This window comes from Pleurodeles waltl, chromosome 9 (genome assembly GCF_031143425.1).
Source record: "Pleurodeles waltl isolate 20211129_DDA chromosome 9, aPleWal1.hap1.20221129, whole genome shotgun sequence".
NCBI classification, from domain to species: Eukaryota; Metazoa; Chordata; class Amphibia; order Caudata; family Salamandridae; genus Pleurodeles; species Pleurodeles waltl.
The window spans coordinates 750,380,410-750,405,858 of NC_090448.1; the positions used below are offsets into that span (position 1 = coordinate 750,380,410).

Sequence of the window (25,449 nt, forward strand, 5' to 3'; positions counted from 1 at the left end):
GTTCTGTTGCCTCACAAGAAAAAATCAAAAAAGAGAGTGAGGTCACCACAGGGACACAGGAAAGCCTTAAAAAAGACACATCATGTAACTTCGAAAGGCTCCTCTCATGGAGAAAAAAGAAAAAGGGCTTCCTCCGAATCCAGATCTGAGCCTGCAACTCCATCTGTAGCCCTGGCATTAAAGCCTACAAAATCCTCTTCAGTACCAGTCATTGGAAAGCACAAACTGACTGTGAGAACATCGCTGACAATGGTAATGCTGTCAAAATCATCATTGATGGTAATGAAAGCCAAAACATTGACTACGACTACCATGTCATCCAAGTTCATTGTGTCGACTACCACCTCGCCGGTGATGACCGTTGCGTCATCGACGACCACTCCATTGATGACGACAGTCACGTTGACAGCGACAATACTGACACTGTCGGCGACCTTGCCACCATCTACGATAATGACAGCGTCACCAATGCGACCAGGCGAGAGGATATCTTTATCGTCGATGACTAAGGCTGAGAAGCTGCCCAGGCTGATTTTGACCACTACATCGTCATCGCCACTATCGACTATACAGTCGACGAGGAACCAGCCAACACTAGATATTCTTTGCCCAGAACTTACCTCTCCTACCAAGGTGTCTCCTTTGCCACCTAGTCACTTGTTGGGTGTGGAGGAGTTGGATGAAGATGATCAATGGCGTTTTGGTGCAGCTCACAGTTCATCAGAGCTGCATGCAAAGTATCAAGACTGTGAAGATAAAGAGGGCTATTATGAACCTATCTGTCAAGGGCAACAATATATTGAACATTCACAACCATATGTGGAGCAGTTCCACCACTTCACTCCTTCTTCAGCACCAGAGGGCATGGTCCAAGATCCTGTTGCCTTAGTCCAAGATATGCAGGGCATGCTCCAGGATTATTGTAAGTGCTTTCCAACACCAACAGGAGCGCCATTGTCACTGGTAGGTGCACCAACACCTGCACCTAGGTCACCAAAGCGTATTAGGCTACCGGCTACTCCAAGGATGACCCCAAGGGCACGCATTGCCAAGCCCACTTAGGACAACCCATCCTTCTCTGATGATGATATGGAGGAAGGTGAAATTCAAGATACCCAATCTCTAACCAACAAATGTGACGATTACCTCATTCCAGCACCTTCTCCTCTGGCACCGCAACCAGTGGATTCTCTGCCAGAGGACATTGTCAGTTTCCACATGCACATGGAGAGAGCGGACAAGAGTTTTCAGCTCCCAACCACTATCAAGCAGCCAGATTGTTTTCTGTATGATTTTAAAGAACAGTCCAGGAAAACAGTAAGTGCAATCCCTAGAGTGGATTATATATTGCAGGAAGGAATTAAAATTATGAAAATGCCAGTCACGATTACAGTGGTTCTCCCAAGAATTTACAAAAAATATAAAGCATCTTAAGACTCGCCAGGTTGTCTAATAGGACATCCAAAACTGGACTTGTTATTACTAAGGCTTCTCAATGCTAGTCGAAGAACTCATCCATACCAATCTCAACAGCAGCTGACAAGGAGTGTAGAAGCCTTGATAATATTGGAAAGAGGTTCTCAGTCATGCCAGGTACTACTGTCAGAGCAGTAAATTGTCCGGCAGTTCTGGATAGATATGATCACCAGATGTGGTCAGACATCGCCACATACCTGGACCTGGACTTCTTGCCAGAAGACACAAAAGCAGAAGCAAAAAAGATTCTGAAGGAGGTGGAAAAATCGGTGTCAGGAATTATAGATTGCACTATGGACATAGCTTCAAAAGGATTCCGACAGCTTGCAGGATCAGCAGTGCTCAGACATCAACGTTTTGGCCTGAGGCCCTGTTTGGCAAGCATGTCGACTACACCTTTCAAGCGATCAAGGCTAATACCAAAACAGCTAAGTCCTTAGGAAATCTACGGTTCTGGAAAACACTTTTTCTTGGGGTTCGTGGATGAGAAACCTGTTCCTATCAAGGAGGATACCAGAAGTATCAGCCGTACCAATCCTTCCAACAGCCCTTTTGATCTACCTACAGCAGCACCAACTATATCGAGCCCCACCAGCGGCAGCTTACTCCAAGGAGACACCGAGGAGAAAGTAGACTCAGCCTCAGCCAAAGGCAATGGCAGGAGGCAGTGACAATGTCATAGTGCTGGTTACACCCTCTGCAGCACTTCATCCTGTGGGAGCTAAATTTTCCCACTATTCCTGCCAATGGAGGAAGATCACTGCGGCCAAATGGGTCCTGGATCTCATCACACATTGCCATACCTTGGAGTTCACCTAAATTCCACCTCCCACTCCACCAAAATGATCATTGCCATCTCATCTTCATCTTCTCCGAAAGGAAGTGTGGGCTATGTTAGACAAGGCTGCCATAGAAGAGGTGACATACTCTCAGGAAGGATTGGGTTTCTACTCTTGTTTTTTCCTGGTCATGAAGAAATCAGAGGAGTAGCGTTCCATTCTGCATCTCAGAAAGCTGAGCAAGTACCTAAAAAAGCAATCATTTATATGATCACCCTCCAGGAAATTCTGCACCTCCTCAATCATGGAAATTTCATGACAAGCCTAGATCAGCAGGATGCCTATTTCCATATTTTTATCAATCCGAATCAATGCACATTTCTCAGATTCACAATAGCTGGCACTCACTACCAATTCAAAGCGTTCCCATTTGTCTCAGATCTGCTCCCCAGATTTTTACAAAATGTCTTGCCCCAGTGGCAGCCCACTTACGACAAAAAGGCCTTCAAGTTTTCCCATATCTCGATGGCTGGCTAATAAAGGCCCCTTCGTCAAGAGTTGATAGCTACAGCAACATGACTTCAGACGTTCGAAACCTTGGGACCCACAGTGAACTATCAAAAGTCTCTGCTCTCTCCCTCAACAAGGATACATTTTATGGGAGCAACTCTAGACACATTTCAAGACAAAGCATTCTTGACCCCAGACAAAGGAGACCCATGACACTGGCTCGCATTCTCTCAAATAGAAAGTCTGCTTCAGTTTGCCTTCTCAGATCTCTTCTTGGCATGTTGTTGTCGGCAATTCTCCTAGTGCCTTATGCTTGTCTAAAAATTAGCCTTTTCCAGGAGGTACTGGATATGCAATGGGTCCATGTGAAAGGCTTATTCAACTATGTCATCCAGCTCACACCAATATTAAGAAATATATCTTCCTTGGTGGATAAACTCCAACAATCTCTCATCGGGATTTACATTTTTATCTCTTATGTATGAATACGTCATTACAACAGACACTTCTCTAGAAGGCTGGGGAGCCCATCTACAGGATCTTCAAATAAATGGCAAATGAAATCTGATGCAGTAAAAAATGCATATCAACTTCCTGGAACTCAGAGCGATCTCACTTGTTGTCCAAGCCTTCTTACCAAGGATACAGGGATCACAGTGTTGATACGAATGGACAACACCACCATTATGCATTATGTCGACAAGGAGGTATGAGATCTCAGTTCCTATCACAGGAGGCACAAGACATATGGAAATGGACATTAGAGAATCAAGTGACTATAACAGCAGAACATCTACCGGGAGTCAGCAACTGTTTGGTGGATACTTTAAGCAGAGCACATCAGAGCTGTCACAAATGGGAACTGAATCAACCAATTCTGAATGCCATATTCCAGCGATGGGGCAAGCCAAAACTGGATCTCTTCGCATCTCAAGAGAACAAGAAATGCTGTTTTTACGCAAGCTGGGAGCCTCAAGAAGGGTCAAGGGATCTAAGCGTATAATTTTCCCCCAAATCCTCTTATTCCTAGGCTTCTCAGGAAAATAAAGATGGAACTCTGTTTGCTAATACTCATTACTTCACGATGGCTCAGACAATACTGGTTCATGGAGCTTCCACTGTTGTCAGAGGACAACTACATCCAGCTGGAGCCCCAGAATAATTTGCTGTCAATGAAACATAGACAGGTCCTTCATCAGAACCAGACTTCTCTGCATTTATCAGCTTGGCTCCTGAATACCATGAGCTTCAACACCTAGATATCTTGCAGGACTGCAGGGATATCCTTGCAAGAGCCAGAGCTGATGCTACAAATAAAATGTATCACATGAGCTTTTTTGCTTATTGTGACAAAACTCCAATTTACATCATATCACATCGTCTCCAGAACAGACTTTGACATACCATCTTTCTCAGGTCAGATCGGGTACATTCTTCCATTAAGGTACATCAGGCAGCCATTTTGAGAAACAGAAGGACTGCAGGATCTCCTTTCCTTTTGTCTAACAGTTTAGTCACACAATCTCTTAAAGGATTATTCAGAGTATTTCCTTCGATAAAGTCACCTCCACAAACATGACAACTTAACACAGCACGGTCACAATTTATGAAAAGTCATTTCGAACCCAGGGCAGAACTCAAGTTCCTAACATGGAAACTGTTTTTGCTTTTAGCTCGCATTTCCGCAAGAAGTGAGTGAGCTCCAGGCATTCACGATTAGATAGTCTTTCTTACAATTAAAAAATAATACTGTAATTCTCTGAACTAATCCCAAGGCAATACCTAAAGTTCTCCAGTATTGTATCTTTCATAGATTCACATGCTTGAATCATCCCCGTCGTCGAGGTGGGAGCCTCACAGTAAGTTTAAATACATAAAGCAGTAAGTCAGTAAGTTTAAAACCAGTAGGCCTCAGTAGGCCTTATAGGCTATTTTACAGTCTATCCACTTTGTTTTGTGAAAAGACCCAAACTTCAGTGCCAACCAATCAGGATTCAGCCCCTCCCAAACACTCCCAACAGAGGCTGAATTCCCTCAGATTTTCTACTGCACGTCGTGTGAAGGGTGTCTCCCTGAGCTCTGCTCAGTTTACTTTATTTCTGACTGAAAATTGTTTCTCTCAGGAACCTAGGTTTCCAGCTTTATCATGTCTGAAAAGACAAAAAAGGGTCTGTTCAGAGACTGTGACAGTTGTGGGAAGAAGAGACTACATGTTGATGACCCCCACAAGAAATGCATATACTGCCTCCATCCAGACCACAAGGTGAGAGACTGCAAGATCTGTCGCACCTTTAGTCAAAAAACCCTCAAGGACCTTGAGGGTAGACTTCTGTTATGGCTGCAAAAACAGAAAGCCATGGAGCATCCTTCCTCAGACGAAAGTGAAGCGTCATCTCATGCTTCTCACCCTCAGAAAAGAACAGGTAAAAGAGGGAGAGTATCTGATGAGCCACCAAGGAAGATGGCCAAAAAGATAAAACAAGTCTCTTCTGAGACAAAAAAGGATGTTTCCCATTCAGAGACACACAAAAATTTGCCAAAAAAGGTTCATTCAGAGCCTACTACGCCTTTACATAGAAAAGTACCTAAAAAAAGGCATCCCTGTCTCTGTCACCCCAGAAAGAGCCGGAAAAAGTCTCTTCAGGGAAAAAGCACCCGTCGACAACGGTGTTGACGGTGACATCTATGACAGTGTCGTCGACGTTCACAACGGCGGTCTTACCGATGATCATGACGTCGTCGCCGTTATCGTCGACGATAATTACGGCAAAAATATTTTAAAAGGCTTTGTCGGAAAACACATCGTCGACGGCAGAGGCTTCCTGGGTCCACCAATCGACCAGGGCACTCCCGTCTATGAAGCACCTCTCAATGAGGTTTAAGAATACACTGCCGACGACGGCGCCGTTGGCGACTAAGATGCCGACAGAGGATACGTCGACGAAAGAACGGTCGAGAAAGACACCGTCGACGAAGGAACCGCCAACAAAGGATCCGTATATGAAGGGCCCGTCGACGAAAGGCCCGTCGACGAAGGGCTTGTCGACGAAAGGCCCGTCGACGAAGGGCCCGTCGACGAAGGACCCGTCGACAAAGACACCGTCGACAACGGAACTGTCGACGAGAGAACTGTCGACGAGGGAACTGTCGACGAGGGAACCGTTGACGAGCATATCGTCCACAGCACTGGCAATGTATAGACCATCGACCCTCCTGGGTACTCCACTGCACCAATCGTCAACTATTCTGCCTTATCCTCAGGACGACTCAACCAGATTCTTACCTCTTTCACTTATCACCATGGGGGACAAAGCTTCCGATATTCTGCCAATGCATACCTCCCCAAGCAAGGTATTGCCATACCCCCCACAACATCTCTTAGATGATGATGATGATGACGCATACTCCCAAAACGAAGGAATGTTTGGGGCAGCGAGTAGCCCGTCTCAACTCCATGTCAAGTGCCAGGATTTTGATGACGAAGACGAACAGCATTAACAGCCCAGTTATGCTTCAACATCCTACCCACAGGCAGAGCAACAATCGCCCCTCTCCATGCCTAGCACACTAGTGGCGGACCTACAATATGTGCTCAGTGACTACTATAGAAGGTTTCCACCATCAACGCAGACCACGCCACCTAGACCTGAAAGCTACCAGACACCTCGTCAAACCCAGACTACCAGTCTTTCGGAAACACCACAGGCTAGCATACCATTAACTAGCCAAACGCAAGAAGCTCATCCCTCGTCAGACGACGAAAGAGAAGAGGTTGAGCTAAGAGATTCTGTGACTAGTGAATGGGATGATTATCTCATCCCCACACCATCTCCACCGCCAGCAGGTAAAGTGGATTCGCCTCCAGAAGACATAGGAGGTTTTCATAATCTGATAAAGAGAGTGGCAAAGCGTTTTGGCTTTTCAATCGTCTCTCATGAAACAGAGTGCTTCCTTTACGACTTCAAAGAACCATCAAAGAGATCGGTAAGGGCGATACCGATAGTAGATTTCTTATGGCAGGAAGGCTTGAAGGCAATGAAGAATCCTGCTACAGTGCCTTCACAAATGCCAAGGTTAGAGAAGAAGTACAAGGCCCCGGATGATTCTCCGGCCTGTTTAGTGTCACGGCCAAAACCTGATTCAGTAATATCACAGGCAGCGCAGCGACGTTCCAGAAACCCCTCCGCACCTATAGCATCTCTGCCAGACAAGGAGGGGAGGAAATTAGACAACATTGGTAAAAAATTCTCCTCTGTAGCAGTGGTCACAGTTAAGGCAGCTAACTCCCTCGCCATCTTGGGAAGATATGATCGCCAAATGTGGGCAGACATGTCTGCTTTCTTGGATCTCTTGCCAGAGGATGGCAAGGTGGAAGCAAAAAAGGTGTTGCAGGAGGGAGAACGGGTTGCCGCAGGGATTATAGACAGTGCAATAGACATTTCTTTAACTGGGTTCAGGCAATTGGCTGGCGCAGCAGTCTTGCGCAGGCAAGGATGGCTAAAGGCTACATCATTTCGGCCGGAGGTCCAGAGTTGCGTTCTCGACATGCCTTTTGATGGTGAGAGTTTGTTTGGGAAGCATGTCGACGACATGTTACAAACCATCAAAACGGATACGGATACGGCAAAATCTCTAGGTACCCTTCAATATAAAAAGCAACCTTTTCGTGGAGCAAGGGGAAGAGGAGGTTACTCCTTTCGAGGGGGATACCAACAGTACAGATCCCAGTATCCGTATTCCTCCACAGGATCACGACACCAGTACCACCAGCAACAGCAGCATTACAGGTTACCACCGGCCGCAGCTTATAAACATCCAACTAGAGGAAGAGGAGCTGCCCGAGGAAGAGATACGGACAGAAAACAATGACACGCTAGTCATTCCAGCAGTCTCCCCCCACCAATATCGAGGGTTGGAGGTCGCATCACTTCCTATTTTGTTCAATGGGCGGCTATAACATCAGACAGATGGGTGCTCGATATAGTGGCCAAAGGTCATACTCTGGAATTCACGCAAACACCATCAACTGTTCCTCCATTGGGCCCACCGCCCCCGAGGATGAACCAACTCCTCAAGGAAGTAAAAGTGATGCTGGGCAAAGGAGCGATAGAGCCAGTCCCTTTTTCTCAGAAGAACAGAGGATTCTATTCCCGCTTCTTTCTGGTAAAGAAACCCTCCGGGGACTGGCGCCCCATCAAGAGCGCTAAACAAGTTTCTAAAGAAACAGTTGTTCAGGATGATAACACTTCAAGATGTCCTGCGTCTTTTAAATGCTGGAGATCTGATGGCATCCCTAGACCTCCAGGATGCTTACTTTCATATTCCCATACACCGCAACCACCGCAAATTCCTCAGGTTCAGAGTGGGTGGTATGCACCTCCAATTTCGAGTTCTCCCATTCGGTCTCAAATCTGCCCCCAGAATCTTCACAAAAATGTTGGCTCCAGTAGCAGCGCATCTCCGCCAGTCGGGTATCCAGGTTTTTCCTTACTTGGATGACTGGCTCATAAAGGCACCCTCAAAGCCGCAAGTGATACGTCATGTTTCGCATTGCCTTCAATTGTTAAACAGCCTGTGGTTTGTCGTCAACTACCAAAAGTCTCAGCATCACCCCAGACAAGTATTAAACTTCTTAGGAGCAATACTAGACACGGTCCACAGCAAGGCGTTCCCGTCTCACGAGAGGAAACAAAAACTAACCTCCTTGGCACGCAGACTCTCTACAAAAAAGTTTGTTTCAGTCCGCATCTACAAATCATTGCTAGGGATGATCTCAACATGCATTCCGCTAGTCCCAGACTGCAGGCTCCATATGCGACCCCTGCAAGAGCAATTGGACATACAGTGGATCCAGGTGAATGGTTCGTTCAAAGACAGAATTCGCATAACACCTCTAATGCAGAACACCATGAGGTGGTGGGCGACACTAACCAATTTGTCAAACAGACTTACATTCCTTCATCAAACACCCAGTTACATAGTAACAACGGATGCCTCTCTCGAAGGATGGGGTGCACACTGCCAAGACCTGCAAATCAGCGGATCCTGGAATGCAAAAGAGGTTCAACTCCACATCAATTACCTAGAACTCAAAGCGATACACTTAGCTCTAAAAGCTTTCTTGCCAAAACTACAAAGTTCAAGCGTCTTAATCAGGACGGACAACACAACCAGCATGTTTTATCTAAACAAGCAAGGAGGCACGAGATCCCTACAATTCTCGCAGCTAGCTCAAGAAATCTGGACATGGGCCATCAAGCACAATATTTCACTCAAAGCGGAGCATGTGCCAGGACAAACCACCGTTCTGGCAGACACCCTGAGCAGGGCCGTGATACCTTATCAGGAGTGGCAGCTAGACCAGAAATTTCTCAATCGACTTTTTCTCTTATGGGGCAAACCAAACCTCGACCTATTTGCCACACTAGAGAACAAGAAATGCCAGTATTATGCAAGTTGGCTTCCCCAGAAAGGTTCGTGGGGGAATGCGTTTTTGATGAGATGGTCCGGGGTCTATGCCTACGCTTTTCCTCCGATCCCGCTCATTCCGAGAGTCATCAACAAAATAAAGACGTAGGGGTGTCGCCTCCTATTCATAGCTTCCAGGTGGCCCAGACAGGTCTGGTACACGGAGCTCCTAATGCTTTCCGACAGCCACATGTGCAACTCAGACAGAGTCCGACTCTCTTGACGATGCACCAGGGACAAATCAGGCATCCAGATCCGTCATCTCTTCACTTGTCGGCTTGGCTCCTGAATACAATGAGTATCTAAATCTGAACATTTCCTCGGAGTGTAGAGACATCTTAGCAAACGCTAGAGCTGACACTACCAACAAAACCTATAGACTTAAATGGAAACGTTTTTGTATATGGTGTGCAGCAGAAGGTATACATCCCTTTTCCGCTCCTCCAGAGCAGATACTTCCATATCTCTTGCTCTTGGCAAAGTCAGGACTTTCATATTCCTCCATTCGAGTACATCTGTCAGCAATCTCGAGGTACCGTAGATCACCACACATGGTCTCATTATGCTCCACAAGAATTGTCAAACAATTCATGAAGGGCCTTTTTCGTGTTTTCCCACCAGTCCAAAAACCTCCGCCGTTATGGTCCCTGAATGTTGTATTAATGCAGCTCATGAAAGCTCCCTTTGAGCCAATCCACAGAGCCGATCTAAAATTCATCTAATGGAAAACAGCGTTACTACTAGCTCTTACTTCAGCCAAAAGAGTCAGCGACATTCAGGCTTTCACTATCAAAGAGCCTTTCCTCCAATTTACAAATTCCGGTGTGATCCTAAGAACAAATCCTAAGTTCATCCCGAAAGTTCCCTCAACGTTTCACTTGAATGAACCAGTCATCTTGAAAACCTTTTTTCCATACCCACAAGCGGTAACCGAGAGGACATTACATTCCCTGGATATAAAAAGGTGTCTAAAGTTTTACTTACAGAAAACACGAGTCATCCGTCAGTCTGACCAATTATTTGTTGCATTTGGCGGAACGAGAAAGGGACATGCGGTGTCCAAACAGACTATAGCCAGATGGATTGGCCTGGGAATTCAATTCTGTCATGCTAAAGCTGGTAAACCGCTCCACAGCAAGGTGAGAGCCCATTCTACAAGATCGGTAGCCACTTCAGCTGCACTCTTTGCGGGGGTGCCACTACATAGCATCTGCAGAGCGGCCACATGGTCCAGCCAGCATACGTTTACAAAGCACTATTGTCTCGAAGAAACGAGTAACGTTGATACAGCAGTGGGACAGGCAGTACTGAGGCATTTGTTTCGTTAAGGTGAGCCTCTTCCACATCCCACCACCACACTCAAGGTATGTTCGATATTGTTTCTCAGTCTTGTTAATATATAATTTTATATCACAGTGTGCTTTACTCTAAGATTTTGCTTCAAATTAGTCGTAAGATCAACGCTTTTTCATATTGTGTTAACATGTTGTAGACCTCAAAACAACAACGACACATATTGTATCATAATTTTCTGCCATACAGGTTTTTTCTATTATTGTTATATAATATATATATATATATATATATATATATATATATATATATATATATATATATATATAAATTTATACTAACGTGATTGAGATCACTTAGAGAATGACGATAAAATGACAGTCAAATTAATTCGCTAATTCTCAAACATTACTGCTCGTTATTCTGATTCAAGCATGTGAATCTATGAAAGATCCAATACTGGAGAAGAAAATTAGTTACTTACCTGTAACTGCAGTTCTCCAGTATTGGTATCTTTTATACATTCACATGCGACCCACGCTCCTCCCCTCAGAGGCTCCCCTATTATACAGATATTAAACTTCACACTTCTACTAGAAAATCCGAGAGAATTCAGCCTCTGTTGGGAGTGTTTGGGAGGGGCTGAATCCTGATTGGTTGACACTGAAGTTTGGGTCTTTTCACAAAACAAAGTGGATAGACTGTAAAATAACCTATAAGGCCTACTGAGGCCTACTGGTTTTAAACTTACTGACTTACTGCTTTATGTATTTAAACTTACCATGAGGCTCCCACCTCGATGACGGGGATGATTCAAGCATGTGAATCTATGAAAGATACCAATACTGGAGAACTGCAGTTACAGGTAAGTAACTAATTTTCTTCCAACAGATTTCCATCTCAACAAACCTGTTGTGCTTAAGACTTTTTCCAGAATCCTCAGACACCTGCAGAAAGGACTTTACATACAATGTAAAAAGATGTTTGAAGTTCTACTTACAACATACAAAGCATCTTCGAAACACAGACCAAATATTCGTGGAATATGCAAACAATAACAAAGGGCGTCTGGTTTCCAAAGCCAGCATAGCAAGAGGATCGCAACAGCAATACAATTCTGCCATTCTAAGGCTGGTAGGCCTTGGCAACAAATGTCTAAAGCACACTCAACAAGGGCAGTTTCTGCAAGGGGAGACCCTGGTTGCTGGAGTGCCTATCGAAAGTATTTGAGGTGCAGCAAATTGGAAGAACCGTCATACTTTCACCCAGCACTACTGTCTGGATGAGGCACAGCGCAGTGATACAGCTGTAGGGCAAGCAGTACTTGGCATCTTTTCCAATAAGATGAGCCTGGTATCAACAATAGTGTAAGCTTGTACCCACCATCCGCTATTGGGTTCACAACATAATTTTGCTAAACATATTTTTAACAGCTATCTATTCTGATTCAAGTATGTGTATCTACAAAAGATACTTGAGTACTGCAGAACAAAATACTTAATTACCTGTAACTCTCGTTCTCCGGTATTGGTATCTTTCATAGATTCACATGCATCCCAATCTGAGAGAAGATGCCTCTGCTGGGAGTGTTGTAGAGGGTGCTATTGCCTGATTGGCTGGAGTTTGTTTCTTTATAAAGGATGTGGATAAGCTATTAAAGTCAATGCCTTTTGCCATTGCAAGCTATGTTAATTACTTCCACTACTTCAGAATATACCATGAGACTCCCACCTCGACAGCAGGGATGATTCAACCATTTAAACCATTTTAACCTAACATATAGATATATATATATGAAAGATACTAATATTGAAGAATGAGAGTTATAGGTAACACGTTTTTCGTCCTCTTACAGCCTTCTAGACCACAGAAAAGAACTACCTCAGTTTTCCTTAACTATGATAAATAATCATGATGCACTCCTTTTTCCCCATGCTCACAAGCTAAAATGCTTCCCTACTCTATTACTGTGTATAGCAGTTTGTTGTGCAGTAGCTAGGTTTGCCTTCTACTTACCTACAATGGTTCACATAGAGAAGTCAAAGGTTGAGTCAGTTCAGTCTCTGAACTTGTGAAAAACCATTTACTAGGTTTGTCAGATCCATGGGTTGGGAAAAGTCATGTTTAGTAAGATTCTACTGAGCAAGTATGTCGAAAAGCTATGTGTTAGATTGTTCAGTTTTAAGAGTCTGATTTCTACTCCTTTTTTGGTGCAATAATACCGCAATCAGGAAATACTGAAACTGTGGAGTGCTATATTTATTGGCGCAGTATTATTACACTGCGTTGAGTTCTGCACTTGAATTGGGAGATAATGCAGTAATAATACATGTTTACTGACATTCCAAGGTGGTAAATATTGGAACTATGCACTTTTTTCACCGCAAACATGCCAAAAGATTTTATCGGGTGAAATTGATGCTATGAACAACTCATGTTTGTGCTTTATTTGGATTTTCTTCTGTAGTCTTACACGTTTATGGAAAAATATTTGGCTTTGTGACTCTAATCCCTTAGTTCTGATAACTTCATCTGTTTAGTGAAGTACAAACAACGAACTAGTCCTGGCGGGACTGCAATTTAATTTAGAAAAACAAATTCACTCAAGAAACAAAACATTAATTATCACATAATAATCCCTGTGGAGAACAAAGAAAAGACAAGACATACAACACCAGAGCCTAATTTGTCAGAGTATTGTATATAATAAAGTTTTGTAGTTTATACAAATAATTTAAGCATGGTATTGGTTGTTCCATTAGGTGAAGAAAGTGCAAAAGAGGTGCTCGTGCAAAGTGACAAGTGATCATGATTTACAAATAAAAAGATGAAATGCAAATTGCAGTGCAAGGAAGCAACTGCATAGGGCCTGTCTGAGCTGGGATTGAATATCTTAATTAGTATCCTTCAAAAAGAGGAAATGTTTCACCAGTCTAGTTCCTCTCTAAGGATAAAGATTCAGTCCAGGCCACGTAGTATGCTGTCGCCGTTTCGACCTAGAAAACATGTGGCATTCCTTGGGAAAATATTTACCCTGCATGTAAAATAGTAACATGCTTTGAGCGTCTCAGTGCATTGAGTATGGTGCAATGTCTGGTAGTTGGAGAGGGTGCATCTTGAGTTTGAAAAGATATCATTCCTTGGTTGCATCCATTCTGTGAGTAGACATGGAAGTCACACAAGAAGTTAATTGCTTCCCCTGGATTGTTAGAGATCGTCCTGTGGGTACATTAATGGTCTTTTGAGGTTATATTATCTCAGATGAGGACGTGCGTTGAGAATGAGTGAAAGCTTTACATCTAGAGAGGCTGGAAGAACAGCGTGTGTTAGACTGACATGTATATGGGCCAACCTCAGCCTGGTCATTACACAGATAGGTATAATCTTCTTCTGTTCTCTTTTCCCTTAGCCCCACAGCTGGCAGCCGGGCATCAAGAACCCCTACCGAGGAGTAGTAGTGTGGATGGTGCCAGAGAACGTCGACATAAGTGTGACACTGTACCGGGTAACAACACTCAACCTTTCTGCACAGCTATAAAAGACCTATTTTGCATACAAGAGTTCACTGGTCTAAATTCTTCACTGTACGTTTCTACTCTGACTACACCTGTCGGTCGAGACAGCTTTTGATTTATATACCTTGATTTAGTATGTTTACAGTTTTCTGAGGAAGTACACATTACCATCTCTCTTTCTGCAGTTTTGTGTCTTGATGGCTGGTTCTTAAACAGTTGTCCTTATGGGAAAATATGCAACTTTTGTACTCCATTTATGCCGCTGAGAAGTTTGCATTTCTCTTTCATACTCCATATTTCCTCTACAAGTCAATAATTTAGTTATTTCTATCTTCTGGACTATCCTTAATCTGTTTTATTCTTCTAGATAGGTCGTCCTTAAATCAACACTGCACACCCTCTAGATGTGAAGTTTAACACTAGAAACATATACCAGCTTTGGCTATCAAATGAGAAATAATACTGTTGATGTAGTCAAGAGATATGCACACAATATTCCAAGCTGTGCTCTAGATTGTGGCTTGACAACTGGGCACAATGGTTGGAGACATTCAGAACGGAACATTCTGAACATTCTTGGTACTCAAGGTTAGGATATTAGAAATGTACACAGTTGTCCACACAACACCACCAAAACCACACAACGTGCTGCAGATTAACACCTAGTATCAGTTAGAATGATACAGATGAGGTCTACATCCAGTATTGTATGTATCAACGGCATCGGACCACTGAATGGAGTCAAAGGCAAACATATCCACAGTGTGTGATTAGAAAAGTAGCTGGATTCTAAGAATAAGAGTGGACAGTTACTGCATCATGATATAGGGCCTGATTCTAACTTTGGAGGACGGTGTTAAACCGTCCCAAAAGTGGCGGATATACCACCTACCGTATTACGAGTTCCATAGGATATAATGGACTCGTAATACGGTAGGTGGTATATCCGCCACTTTTGGGACGGTTTAACACCGTCCTCCAAAGTTAGAATCAGGCCCATAGTGTTCTTTAAAGTGGTGTATCTTAAGCTGTTTCGTAAATTGGAGCAGGGTTGGTGCATTCCTGATGGATATGGGGATGTTGTTCCAGTATGGGACAAACAAGTCCAGATGAGGTCTATACATGGTTCTGTACTGTACTAGTGGCACACAAACATGGCAAATATATTCTAGTTGAGATGCTTAGAATAGGGCACAACACTTCAGATAATGTCACTGGCCGCCATAATCCATACAATGTCTTCATTTTGGGGATGGGGCACCATTATGAAATATATTTGATGGCAGAATTTTATTTTAGTCATTTCAATTCCCCTAGCATGCATGATTGCTAACCTTTCGGTGCTTTAAAAACATTTAGTTGTTGAGTGCAGCTTTTCTCATCAGTTGACTTTTTGTGTTCCAGGACCCCCATGTGGAGGAGTATGAAGATAAAGAATGGACCTTTGTAATTGAAAACGTATGTCACCCAATTTTAGCTGCTAATACAAGCAAATTATGTGACTGGGTAAGGGACTTCACAACAGAAATTACACATTTAGAAATGCAAGGAGCCCAAAGAGAGAGGAGAGCAGAAGTATGGTAAAGATTTGAAGCAATGAGAAGAAGATGGAGAAAACAGCATATGATGCATGAAAGAGAGGGCAGACGCCTAAACAAAAGACCAGGCCTTCTCTCAGGCTTGTTTTCTGTCTTGAGGGCTGGCGTGATCTTTCCCGTGCTCCTTATCGCAGCTTAAGCATCCCGTGTAATTGTCAGGTTAAACTGTGCACTGTACTAATGGGACACTGTCCCCACACTTACAGTACCAAGTTTGTCACGCCCCAGTACCAGAGTCCCCGCAGCCCCACCCTCACTGACCCATTCTTATCTCTCCCCAATATGATAGTGCCCTAGGCCTTACACTCACTGACACCATGTTTTTCTCCCTCCACTTCTCTTGAGCCCTACATTCACTTCATTGACCCATGCCCTACAGTCTTGTGGTCCCCACAATCGTTGATACCAAGCACCGCTGCTCGAGATTATAAAATTTAGGGCACCACACTCACAGTGAGCTAACCTCTCCACAGGCCTGAAGCCTGAATTGAACCCCACTTTTTTATAACAAGTGCGCTCTCCTTAATGCTGCATGTTTGCCTAACTCAAGGACGCAACATTGAGCTCTCTCCTGTGCCACGTATTGACGTATTAATCTGTCCTCAGCACCATAGGTTTCAGGCTATGACACTTGCAGCATAATTTACAAATCTTTCTTCCTTAAGCAGGTAGTAGTCATGCCTGTGAATTCAGAAACTAAGAGTAAACCACCCTAGTCACATAAAACGTTTTATAAATCGGTCTCTTATAGATACAGAATTCACAAAATAGTGTCTGATGTTTGATTTCACTCGCATTCCCGCCTTCTATCCTTAGGAGTCAAAGGGTCAAAGGAAGGTCCTTGCCTCCGTAGATGTGAACATGAAGAAGTTTGTCAGTGCAACGCCAACGCAGACGGAGCTGAAACTCAAGCTCAAGCCACGCTCGGTCAAGGTAGTGGCTGCCACCCTGCAACTCTCCCTGTCCTGTGTCTTTCTCCGAGAGGGCAAAGCCACGTAAGTCTCACATCATTGTAGCTCCTTGCTGTCTCCACCACACTCTATACCCAATATTTGGAGCAGATGTTAGTGGGAGAATAAAGTTCTCAAGTTAAATGAAATTAAATGGCCTACCTCTTTTCAGTCTCATCTTGGTTACTGAATGTATAGCTTCGGGCTTGGGTGGTGTTTGTGAAAATGATTCTTTCAAAAGTTTTAGCCAGTAGAAGCCACTCATACTGATTGATGACAAGAGGCAAAAGTGCTGTAATTCAGTGAAAGTAACTTTGATTACTTAGTTGTTGCTCTTACTGTCTTCCAAGTAATCCTAAAACATATGGAGCTCCGCAGGAATTTGAGCAGTCCCTCACATAAAACATAGCGAAAAAAGACCCCAATCTGTGCTACCGCAGCCTCCTCAGATGTGGCCACTGTTTTTCAGGTGGCTTTCTAGGCTCCTTCCTTTGATTTTTCTCAGTGGAAAGCCCAATCAGTCTCTACTATTTTGGCTAATTTTGGTTCTGTCTAAGAAAAAATTATAATGAGGGACAGAGACAGCCGACTGAGAAACAAGACAACATTGGAAGATGAGGGGGTATTACAGGAGAATGGAGCAGCATTTTAACTTGAATCATCTAAATGGAATTACAACTTCTCATTCTTAGTATCGCTTAGATGTATGTATGTATGTATGTATGTATGTATGTATGTATGTGTTTGGTATTTGTATAGCATAAACCTAGTCCAAAGTAGCAGTGTACTGTATAGAGGAAATGGAGGCATACAGTCAACAAGTGCTAATAGAAGTAACTGGGGTCTGCGAGAAGAAGTGTACTGTTAATGCACTGTGATGTTATGTTTTTTCTAATGGTGGGTCTTAAGCTCTTTCTAAATTTGATCAGCATTAAATTGGTCTTACTCATTACGGGGATGTTGTTCCAGATGCTGGGTGCACCGAAGAAAAAGAACTGTTGTCTTGCCTTTTCGTTTTTTACACTTCTTAGTTTCCAGTCTTATGGTGCTGTGGTTGCTGGTGTGCTGAGATCCACCAGAGAATATCTGCTTGTCTGCAAGGTTAAGTGGGGTGCTGATCATGATGGCTTTTTAAGTGATGCTGCTGGTTTTGAGAATAGTGTGCCGGCAAAGGGAGCCAATGGAGCTCCATCAGGCTCTGGATGTAGGCTGCTCTTTCTATCAATTTTCAAGGTAATGGTCCATACAAAATTGACCTTTAGTTTTTACGGTCAGATGGGCCATGTTTGTTCTTTTTGACTTTGTAGGATACGGTGAGGTCTTCCAGAGATGTGCATGTAGTTACGAAATTGTCTATGAGGCTATGTCACAATATTGTATTTTTTATATCGACCTACCAAAACACTGTTTCCACAAAATCACCTGCCAGCATATCAATAATATAAGTATTTTTAGGGAAGTATAGATTTACTATTCTAAGCTCCACATCTTTGCACTAAATGTTACGCTGGTAGTCGTCATCATGGATACAATATTTTCGCACATCAATGTAAAAATCATGATATTGTGGTTTGGTTTCATAGCTGGTTATGTTCATTGCAGATATTGTGACTGTTGTTGATAGAGTTCTTTGAAAAACTATGGCAGGTATGAATCTGATGGCGAGGACCACTGACCTTTACCAGGTTGTAGAATTCAAAAGTCACAATTGCTATAGCTATGCAAGTGCAATGTGGTCTTCCTTTGCCGTGATCTGTGTCAGATTCAGAGCCCTTTGCTTTGTTGGTAAGAAAGTGATCTGTCATTGAGTTATGATATGTTGTGTCTGCAGATTGATTACTGAGGTGCATTCAGGGCTGTGAAACTCTAAGGCAATTCTTGAGAGTTCTTAAGTGGGGCACTTGGAGTTTGACAGGCTTCTTGATTAGTGAGCTTGTTTGCCTTTTTGATTATAGATTAATTGTAATTGTATGTATATAGCGCTTACTACTCCTGACGAGGCATCAAAGCGATTTTCAGCAAGCAGCACGCCATTCCGGGAACCCAAAAGGATTAGCGGTGTATTAGTATAGGGGAATATGGGTACAGTATTAGAGTTAGTATAGAGATGTATGATTTAATATGAGCGGAGGACGCAAGTCTGTTAGTTGGATTGAATGGAATAATTGTGGACTAGAGGAGGGAAAAATCCAGAAGTGTCAATTGGGAGATCATAGTAGCATTATGAGGTTTGGGATGAGTAAAGGGAAATGGAGGAAGGAAGAGTCTGTAGAAAAGCATTGGAGAGATCATAGTAGTAAAATGGGGTCTGCGATGAGTTAAAGGAGAGATAAATGAGGGAGAATTTAGTAGGGGGGTTTGGGGAGATCATAGTAGTAAACTGAGGCTTGGGGTGAACCAGGAGGGGTAGAGGAGGGAAGAATGTAGGAAATGCACAGATCTCTTGAGTTTCTGGGATGGATTCTAGCAACAGGCTTTCTGATTTGCTCCATTGATGTTGATGAAGGGTCAGCTTCTTTTCATTCTATTATTTTATTAATTGCAGCATTTTCTGTCCTTGTTTTGCTTTTGAGTAAATGGAACCTTTGAGGAGAATCAGCATGTCAGAAACTTTGTTCAGCCAATTGTACAGCTTCTTGCTATTTGTTCCTGAATGTGAGAGTTCAGTCATGTGAGACACAAGTTCTGCTGTTGACTTTGTTCCAGTGACTGTGTGCTGTTTAGAATGGTATTTGGGTCATAGCAAGTTTTGTTGCGAAGATATATATCAAAGAGATAAAATGGTGGTCACTGCAAGAGATAAGTGCACGTGTTTTAAGCTTGACAGATTCAGGAGGGCTGAAAATTATGTCCGTTGTGTTGCCCACTGTGTTTTTTTTGGATCTGGAAACACGTTAACAGATTGCGGGTGTCCAGTCTTGGTATGATGCTGCTTGGTTGAGTCACTATTGGTGTGTCTAACCAAACATTCATCTTGCTATACATACACCTGCTAAGGTTATACTTCTGATGAAGCTGCTAGTATGGTCCATTGTTTGGCAGAGTTCTGTATATTATTAGGTACGCGGTAGAGAAGGCAGGGGGCATGTGTGCCTCTGGGTATGGCTTCTTTATCCTGATGGAATTGCCTCAGGGTGGATCGGTCCAAGGTCATCCCCAAGCCATGTTTCAATAATGAAAACCAATGGATGAAAAAACATACACGACCGAGCAGATACCACTATTAATCTAATGTAATCTAATGTAAACTATGACAAAATAGCATTGGTGACCTTCAGTTTTTTTGACAGTTTGCTGCAGTGCACTGTAGTGCCAGTCGCCAAAACTGCAAGCACTTCAGTAATATAAATATTATTTTAAAATAGTGCTCGGAGTAGGCACGTTACATGTTTCTGTCTTCCACGTTTTGGTAACCGTAGGATCTGAAGCGTAGTGTGACTAAATCTGACAAGGCTAAAATGTTTTGGCGTGGAATTTGAGTCTTAATTTCACAATGGTTGAGTAACTAACTAGGCAGTATTTCTACCTCAGAAAGGTCACCCCTGCCTGTTAGCTACAACATGCTCGACTCATTAACTCAGAATGCAAATCATAATTTGTGTGCATACGCAGTTGTGTGTTATTCATTTTATATTCTCGTTCTTATCTTCTGGCTGTTGTTATGAGTGAGGCGAGAGTTATGAGTGTTTAACCCACGACCCCCGCCCCCTTTTACTGAGAAATGTGGCAAGTTTCTGTTTTGGCGCTTGGAGGGCGCCCCCTGACTGTGCCCGGTCTTTGGTGCAGGGATGAAGACATGCAGAGCCTGGCCAGCCTGATGAGTGTGAAGCCCGCGGACATCGGCAATCTGGACGACTTTGCAGACAGCGATGAAGAGGATGAAAAGCAGTCTCGCCAGGACGATCGTTCATCCCCCGGAGGAGCACCCGTAGGTGGGGACCGAGCTCTAGCCTGCTAACACCTGCTTTTCTGACCTTCTTTCTGCTTGGCTGACCCATGTTCCGCGCACATGATGACGCATCTCCTATTGATCTGTTAATACACACCCTCATATGTTTAATAGTGGGGAATGGTGGGCATTACACGGCATTTTATACTTCACTTCTGCGTGGTGCCTTAACGCTATGAATAAGAATTATTGACACCAATAGAATGGTACACTTTTTAACGACCCCCTAAAGATGAAATGGCCCTGTTTGGATTCCATCTCATTACCTGCCGATAATCACATACATACATACTTATTTTGCAGGATGCCACGACTTGGTTCCAGGTTTGTGAGAAGCATATGTGTATAAAGTCACAAACGTGAGACATGTACCCCCCTCTGGTTTTATAGCGACACCTAGTGGCGGCAAAGGTTATCTGCCTTATCTAAAACAAAACAAAAGCATGCTAATCATACAATGTCGCGTATACACCGATTTAGCAGTGGCGTGCGGGGCCTGGGGAAAATAGCCCCGCCTACCTCGTCTTTCTTACGGCCCTGAGTGGTACAGTGAGATATGTACTTTATTCTCCCTAGCCACAGTTGTAATTCGCCAGCATTACTCAACAGTGAGTACCAGCAAGCGTTACAATAAACTCGGTGTTTACCCACCTCAGCAACATCTCAGAGCCTGCGGTATCTAAGTAGCACCGGGAGCTGCCGTCAGCTTAAGCTACTGTAATAACAGTTTTTGGCAATTCGGTTCCCATTGTTTGTTTTAGTGCTGCTGGACCTCACCCCTCCAAAGACATATCAGGAACAGTGTTTGACTCCCCCAAATCCCAGTTTCAGGGCCAGTGCTACTCCTAAACCATTCCTGCATTTGGCGTCAAAATCAGCCCTTCCAGTTCGAACTAGCAGGTGACTGCGTAGAAGAGAGTTTCCTTTCCGAACAGTAGATATCAATGGGGTGCATCATTCCAGTTCCAGGCTGCAGATGTCAATATAAGAGCATTATCCCGGGCAGAAGGAGTGAATGTAATATAAGTATCTTAGATCTGGGCAGTGTTAATGTAAGAGCAGGACATAGACCCGTAAAACATAGTATTCTAGACTAGTGCCGAAGTTGTCAAAGTAAGAGGAATATCTTAGACCCATAAAACCCAAGTATCATAGAACTCTAAAACACCAGTATCCTGGACCCACTAAATATCAGTATCCTATACCCCTAAAACACCAGTATCTTAGACCCAGAAAACATCAGTATCCTATACCCCTAAAACACCAGTATCCCTTACCCCTAAAACACCAGTATCGCAAACCCAGAAAACACCAGTATCTTAGACCCCTAAAGCTCCAGTATCCTAGACTTCTAAAACACCAGTACCCTAAACCCAGAAAACACCAGTATCCTGATCCCTAAAACACCAGTATCTTAGACCCAGAAAACCCCAGTGTCCTAAACCACTAAAACACCAGTAACCTAGACCTCTAAAACACCAGTATCTTAGACTCCTAAAACACCAGTACCATAAACCCAGAAAACACCAGTATGCTGATCCCTAAAACACCAGTATCCTAGACCCTTCAAACAGGAGTATCCTAGACCCCTAAAACACCAGTATCCTAGTCCCCTAAAATGCCAGTAACCCAGACCCTCAAAGAACCAGTTTCCTAGACTCAGAAAACACTAGTATCCTAGACCCCTAGAACACCAGTAACCTAGACCCTTAAAACACCAGTTTCCTAGACCCCTAAATCACCAGTATCTGAGATTCCTAAAACACCATTACCCTAAACCTAGAAAACACCAATATCCTGATCCCGAAAACACTAGTATCCTAGACCCCTAAAACAGAAGTATCCTAGACCCCTAAAACACCAGTAGCCTAGTCTCCTAAAATGCCAGTAACCCAGACCCCCAAATAACCAGTTTCCTAGGCTCAGAAAACACCAGTACCCTAAACCCCTTAAACACCAGTGACCTAGACCTCTAAAACGCCAGTATCCCAGACCCCTAAATAACCAGTATCCTAGACTCAGAAAACACCACTGTCACAGACCCCTATCAAACCAGTATCCTAGACCCCTAAAGAACCAGTATCCTAGACTCAGAAACACCAGTATCATAGACCCCTAAAACAACAGTATCTTAGACCCCCCAAAACACCAGTATACTAGTCCCCTAAAATGCCAGTAACCTAGACCCCTGAAACACCAGTATCGTAGACCCCTAAAGAACCAGTTTCCTAGTTTCAGAAAACACCAGTATCCTAGACCCCTAAAAAAACAGTAACATAGATTCCTAAAACACCAGTATCCTAGACCCTTAAAATACATGTTTACTAGACCCCTAAAACACCAGTATCCTAGACCCCTAAAGAACCAGTATCCTAGACACCGAAAACACCAGTATACTAGTCCCCTAAAACAGGAGTATCCTAGACCCCTAAAACACCAGTATCCTAATCCCCCAAAATGCCAGTAACTCAGACCCCTGAAACACCAGTTTCCTAGACCCCCAAAGAACCAGTTTCCTAGACTCAGAAAACACCAGTAACCAAGACCCCTAAAACACCAGTATCCTAGTTCCCTAAAACACCAGGATACTAGACCCCTAAAACACCAGTAACCTAGACCTCTAAAACGCCAGTATCCTAGACCCCTAAATAACCAGTATCCTAGACTCAGAAAACACCACTATCATAGACCCCTAAAAATCCAGTGTCCTAGACCCCTAAAGAACCAGTATCCTAGACTCAGAAAACACCAGTATCATAGACCCCTAAAACAGCAGCATCCTAGAGCCCAAAACACCAGTATACTAGTCCCCTAAAATGCCAGTAACCTAGACCCTTGAAACACCAGTATCCTAGGCCCCCAAGGAACCAGTTTCCTCGACTCAGAAAGCACTAATATCCTTGACCCCTAAAGAACCAGTATCCTAGACTCAGAAAATACAAGTATGCTCTACCACTAAAACAGGAGTATCCTAGCCCCCTAAAACACCTGTATACTAGTCCCCTAAAATACCGGTAACCCAGACCCCTAAAACACCAGTATGCTAGACCCCGAAAGAACCAGTTTCCTAGACTCAGAAAACACCAGTATCCTAGACCCCTTAAACACCAGTGTCCTAGATTCCTAAAACACCAGTGACCTAGACCTCTAAAACGCCAATATCCTAGACTCCTAAATAACCAATATCCTAGACTCAGAAAACACCAGTATCATAGACCCCTAAAGAACCAGTATCCTAGACTCAGAAACACCAGTATCATAGACCCCTAAAACAGCAGTATCCTAGACCCCCAAAAACACCAGTATACTAGTCCCCTAAAACGCCAGTAAGCTAGACCCCTGAAACACCAGTATCGTAGACTACTAAAGAACCAGTTTCCTAGACTCAGAAAACACCAGTATACTAGACCCCTAAAAAACCTGTAACATAGACCCCTAAAACACCAGTATCCTAGACCCCTAAAATACATGTTTCCTAGACCTCTAAAACACCAGTATCATAGCCCCCTAAAACACCAGTATCCTAGCCCCCTAAAACACCAGTATCCTAGACCCCTAAAGAACCAGTATCATAGACTCCAAAAACACCAGTATACTAGTCCCCTAAAACAGGAGTATCCTAGACCCCTAAAACACCAGTATCCTAATCCCCTAAAATGCCAGTAACCCAGAACCCTGAAACACCAGTATCCTAGACTCAGAAAACACCAATATCCTAGACCCTTAGAACACCAGTAACCTAGACCCCTAAAACACAGTATCCTAATCTCCTAAAACACCAGTATCCTAGACCCCTAAAACACCAGTGACCTAGACCTCTAAAACCCCAGTATCCTTGACCCCTAAATAACCAGTATCCTAGACTCAGAAAACATCACTATCACAGACCCCTAAAATTCCAGTATCCTAGACCCCTAAAGAACCAGTATCTTAGACTCAGAAAACACCAGTATCATAGACTCCTAAAACAGCAGCATCCTACAGCCCAAAACACCAGTATACTAGTCCCCTAAAATGCCAGAAACCTAGACACTTGAAACACCAGTATCCTAGACCCCTACGGAACTAGTTTACTCGACTCAGAAAACACTAATATCCTAGACCCCTAAAGAACCAGTATCCTAGACTCAGAAAACACCAGTATCCTCGACCACTAAAACAGGAATATCTTGGACTCCTAAAACACCAGTATCCTAGTCCCCTAAAATGCCTGTAACCCAGACCCCTAAAACACCATTATGCTAGACCCCGAAAGAACCAGTTTCCTAGACTCAGAAAACACCAGTATCCTAGACCCCTTAAACACCAGAGTCCTAGACTCCTAAAACACCAGTGACGTAGACCTCTAAAACGCCAATATCCTAGACCCCTAAATAACCAGTATCATAGACTCCGAAAACACCAGTATCATAGAGCCCCAAAATCCAGTATCCTAGACCCCTAAAGAACCAGTATCCTAGAATCTTAAAACACCAGTATCATAGACTCCTAAAACAACAGAATCCTAGACCCCCAAAACACCAGTATACTAGTCCCCTAAAACGCCAGTAACCTAGACCCCTGAAATACCAGTATCATAGACCCCTAAAGAACCAGTTTACTAGACTCAGAAAACACCAGTATCATAGACCCCTGAGGAACCAGTAACCTAGACTCAGAAAACACCAGTATCATAGACCCCTAAACAGCAGTGTCCTAGACCGTCAAAACACCAGTATACTAGTCCCCTAAAACGCCAGTAACCTAGTCCCCTGAAATACCAGTATCCTAGACCCCTAAAGAACCGGTTTCCTAGACTCAGAAAACACCAGTATCCTAGACCCCTAAAAAAACAGTAACCTAGACCCCTATAACACCAGTATCCTCTACCCCGAAAACACGTTTCCTAGACATCTAAAACACCAGTATCCT

The 25,449-nt window shown here is 43.5% G+C and overlaps 1 protein-coding gene across 6 annotated transcripts in view; it reads left to right on the forward strand.

The window, feature by feature from the left end:
* Window positions 1–25,449, forward strand: part of EHBP1L1 (EH domain binding protein 1 like 1) — a 239,038-nt gene that overhangs the window by 122,298 nt on the left and 91,291 nt on the right. For all 6 annotated transcript variants that reach the window (XM_069207892.1, XM_069207894.1, XM_069207889.1 and 3 more), the window contains 4 exons: window positions 13,936–14,031; window positions 15,446–15,499; window positions 16,456–16,634; window positions 20,376–20,521. In XM_069207892.1, coding sequence (XP_069063993.1) covers window positions 13,936–14,031; window positions 15,446–15,499; window positions 16,456–16,634; window positions 20,376–20,521 — 475 coding nt within the window. The remainder of the gene's footprint in view (window positions 1–13,935; window positions 14,032–15,445; window positions 15,500–16,455; window positions 16,635–20,375; window positions 20,522–25,449) is intronic.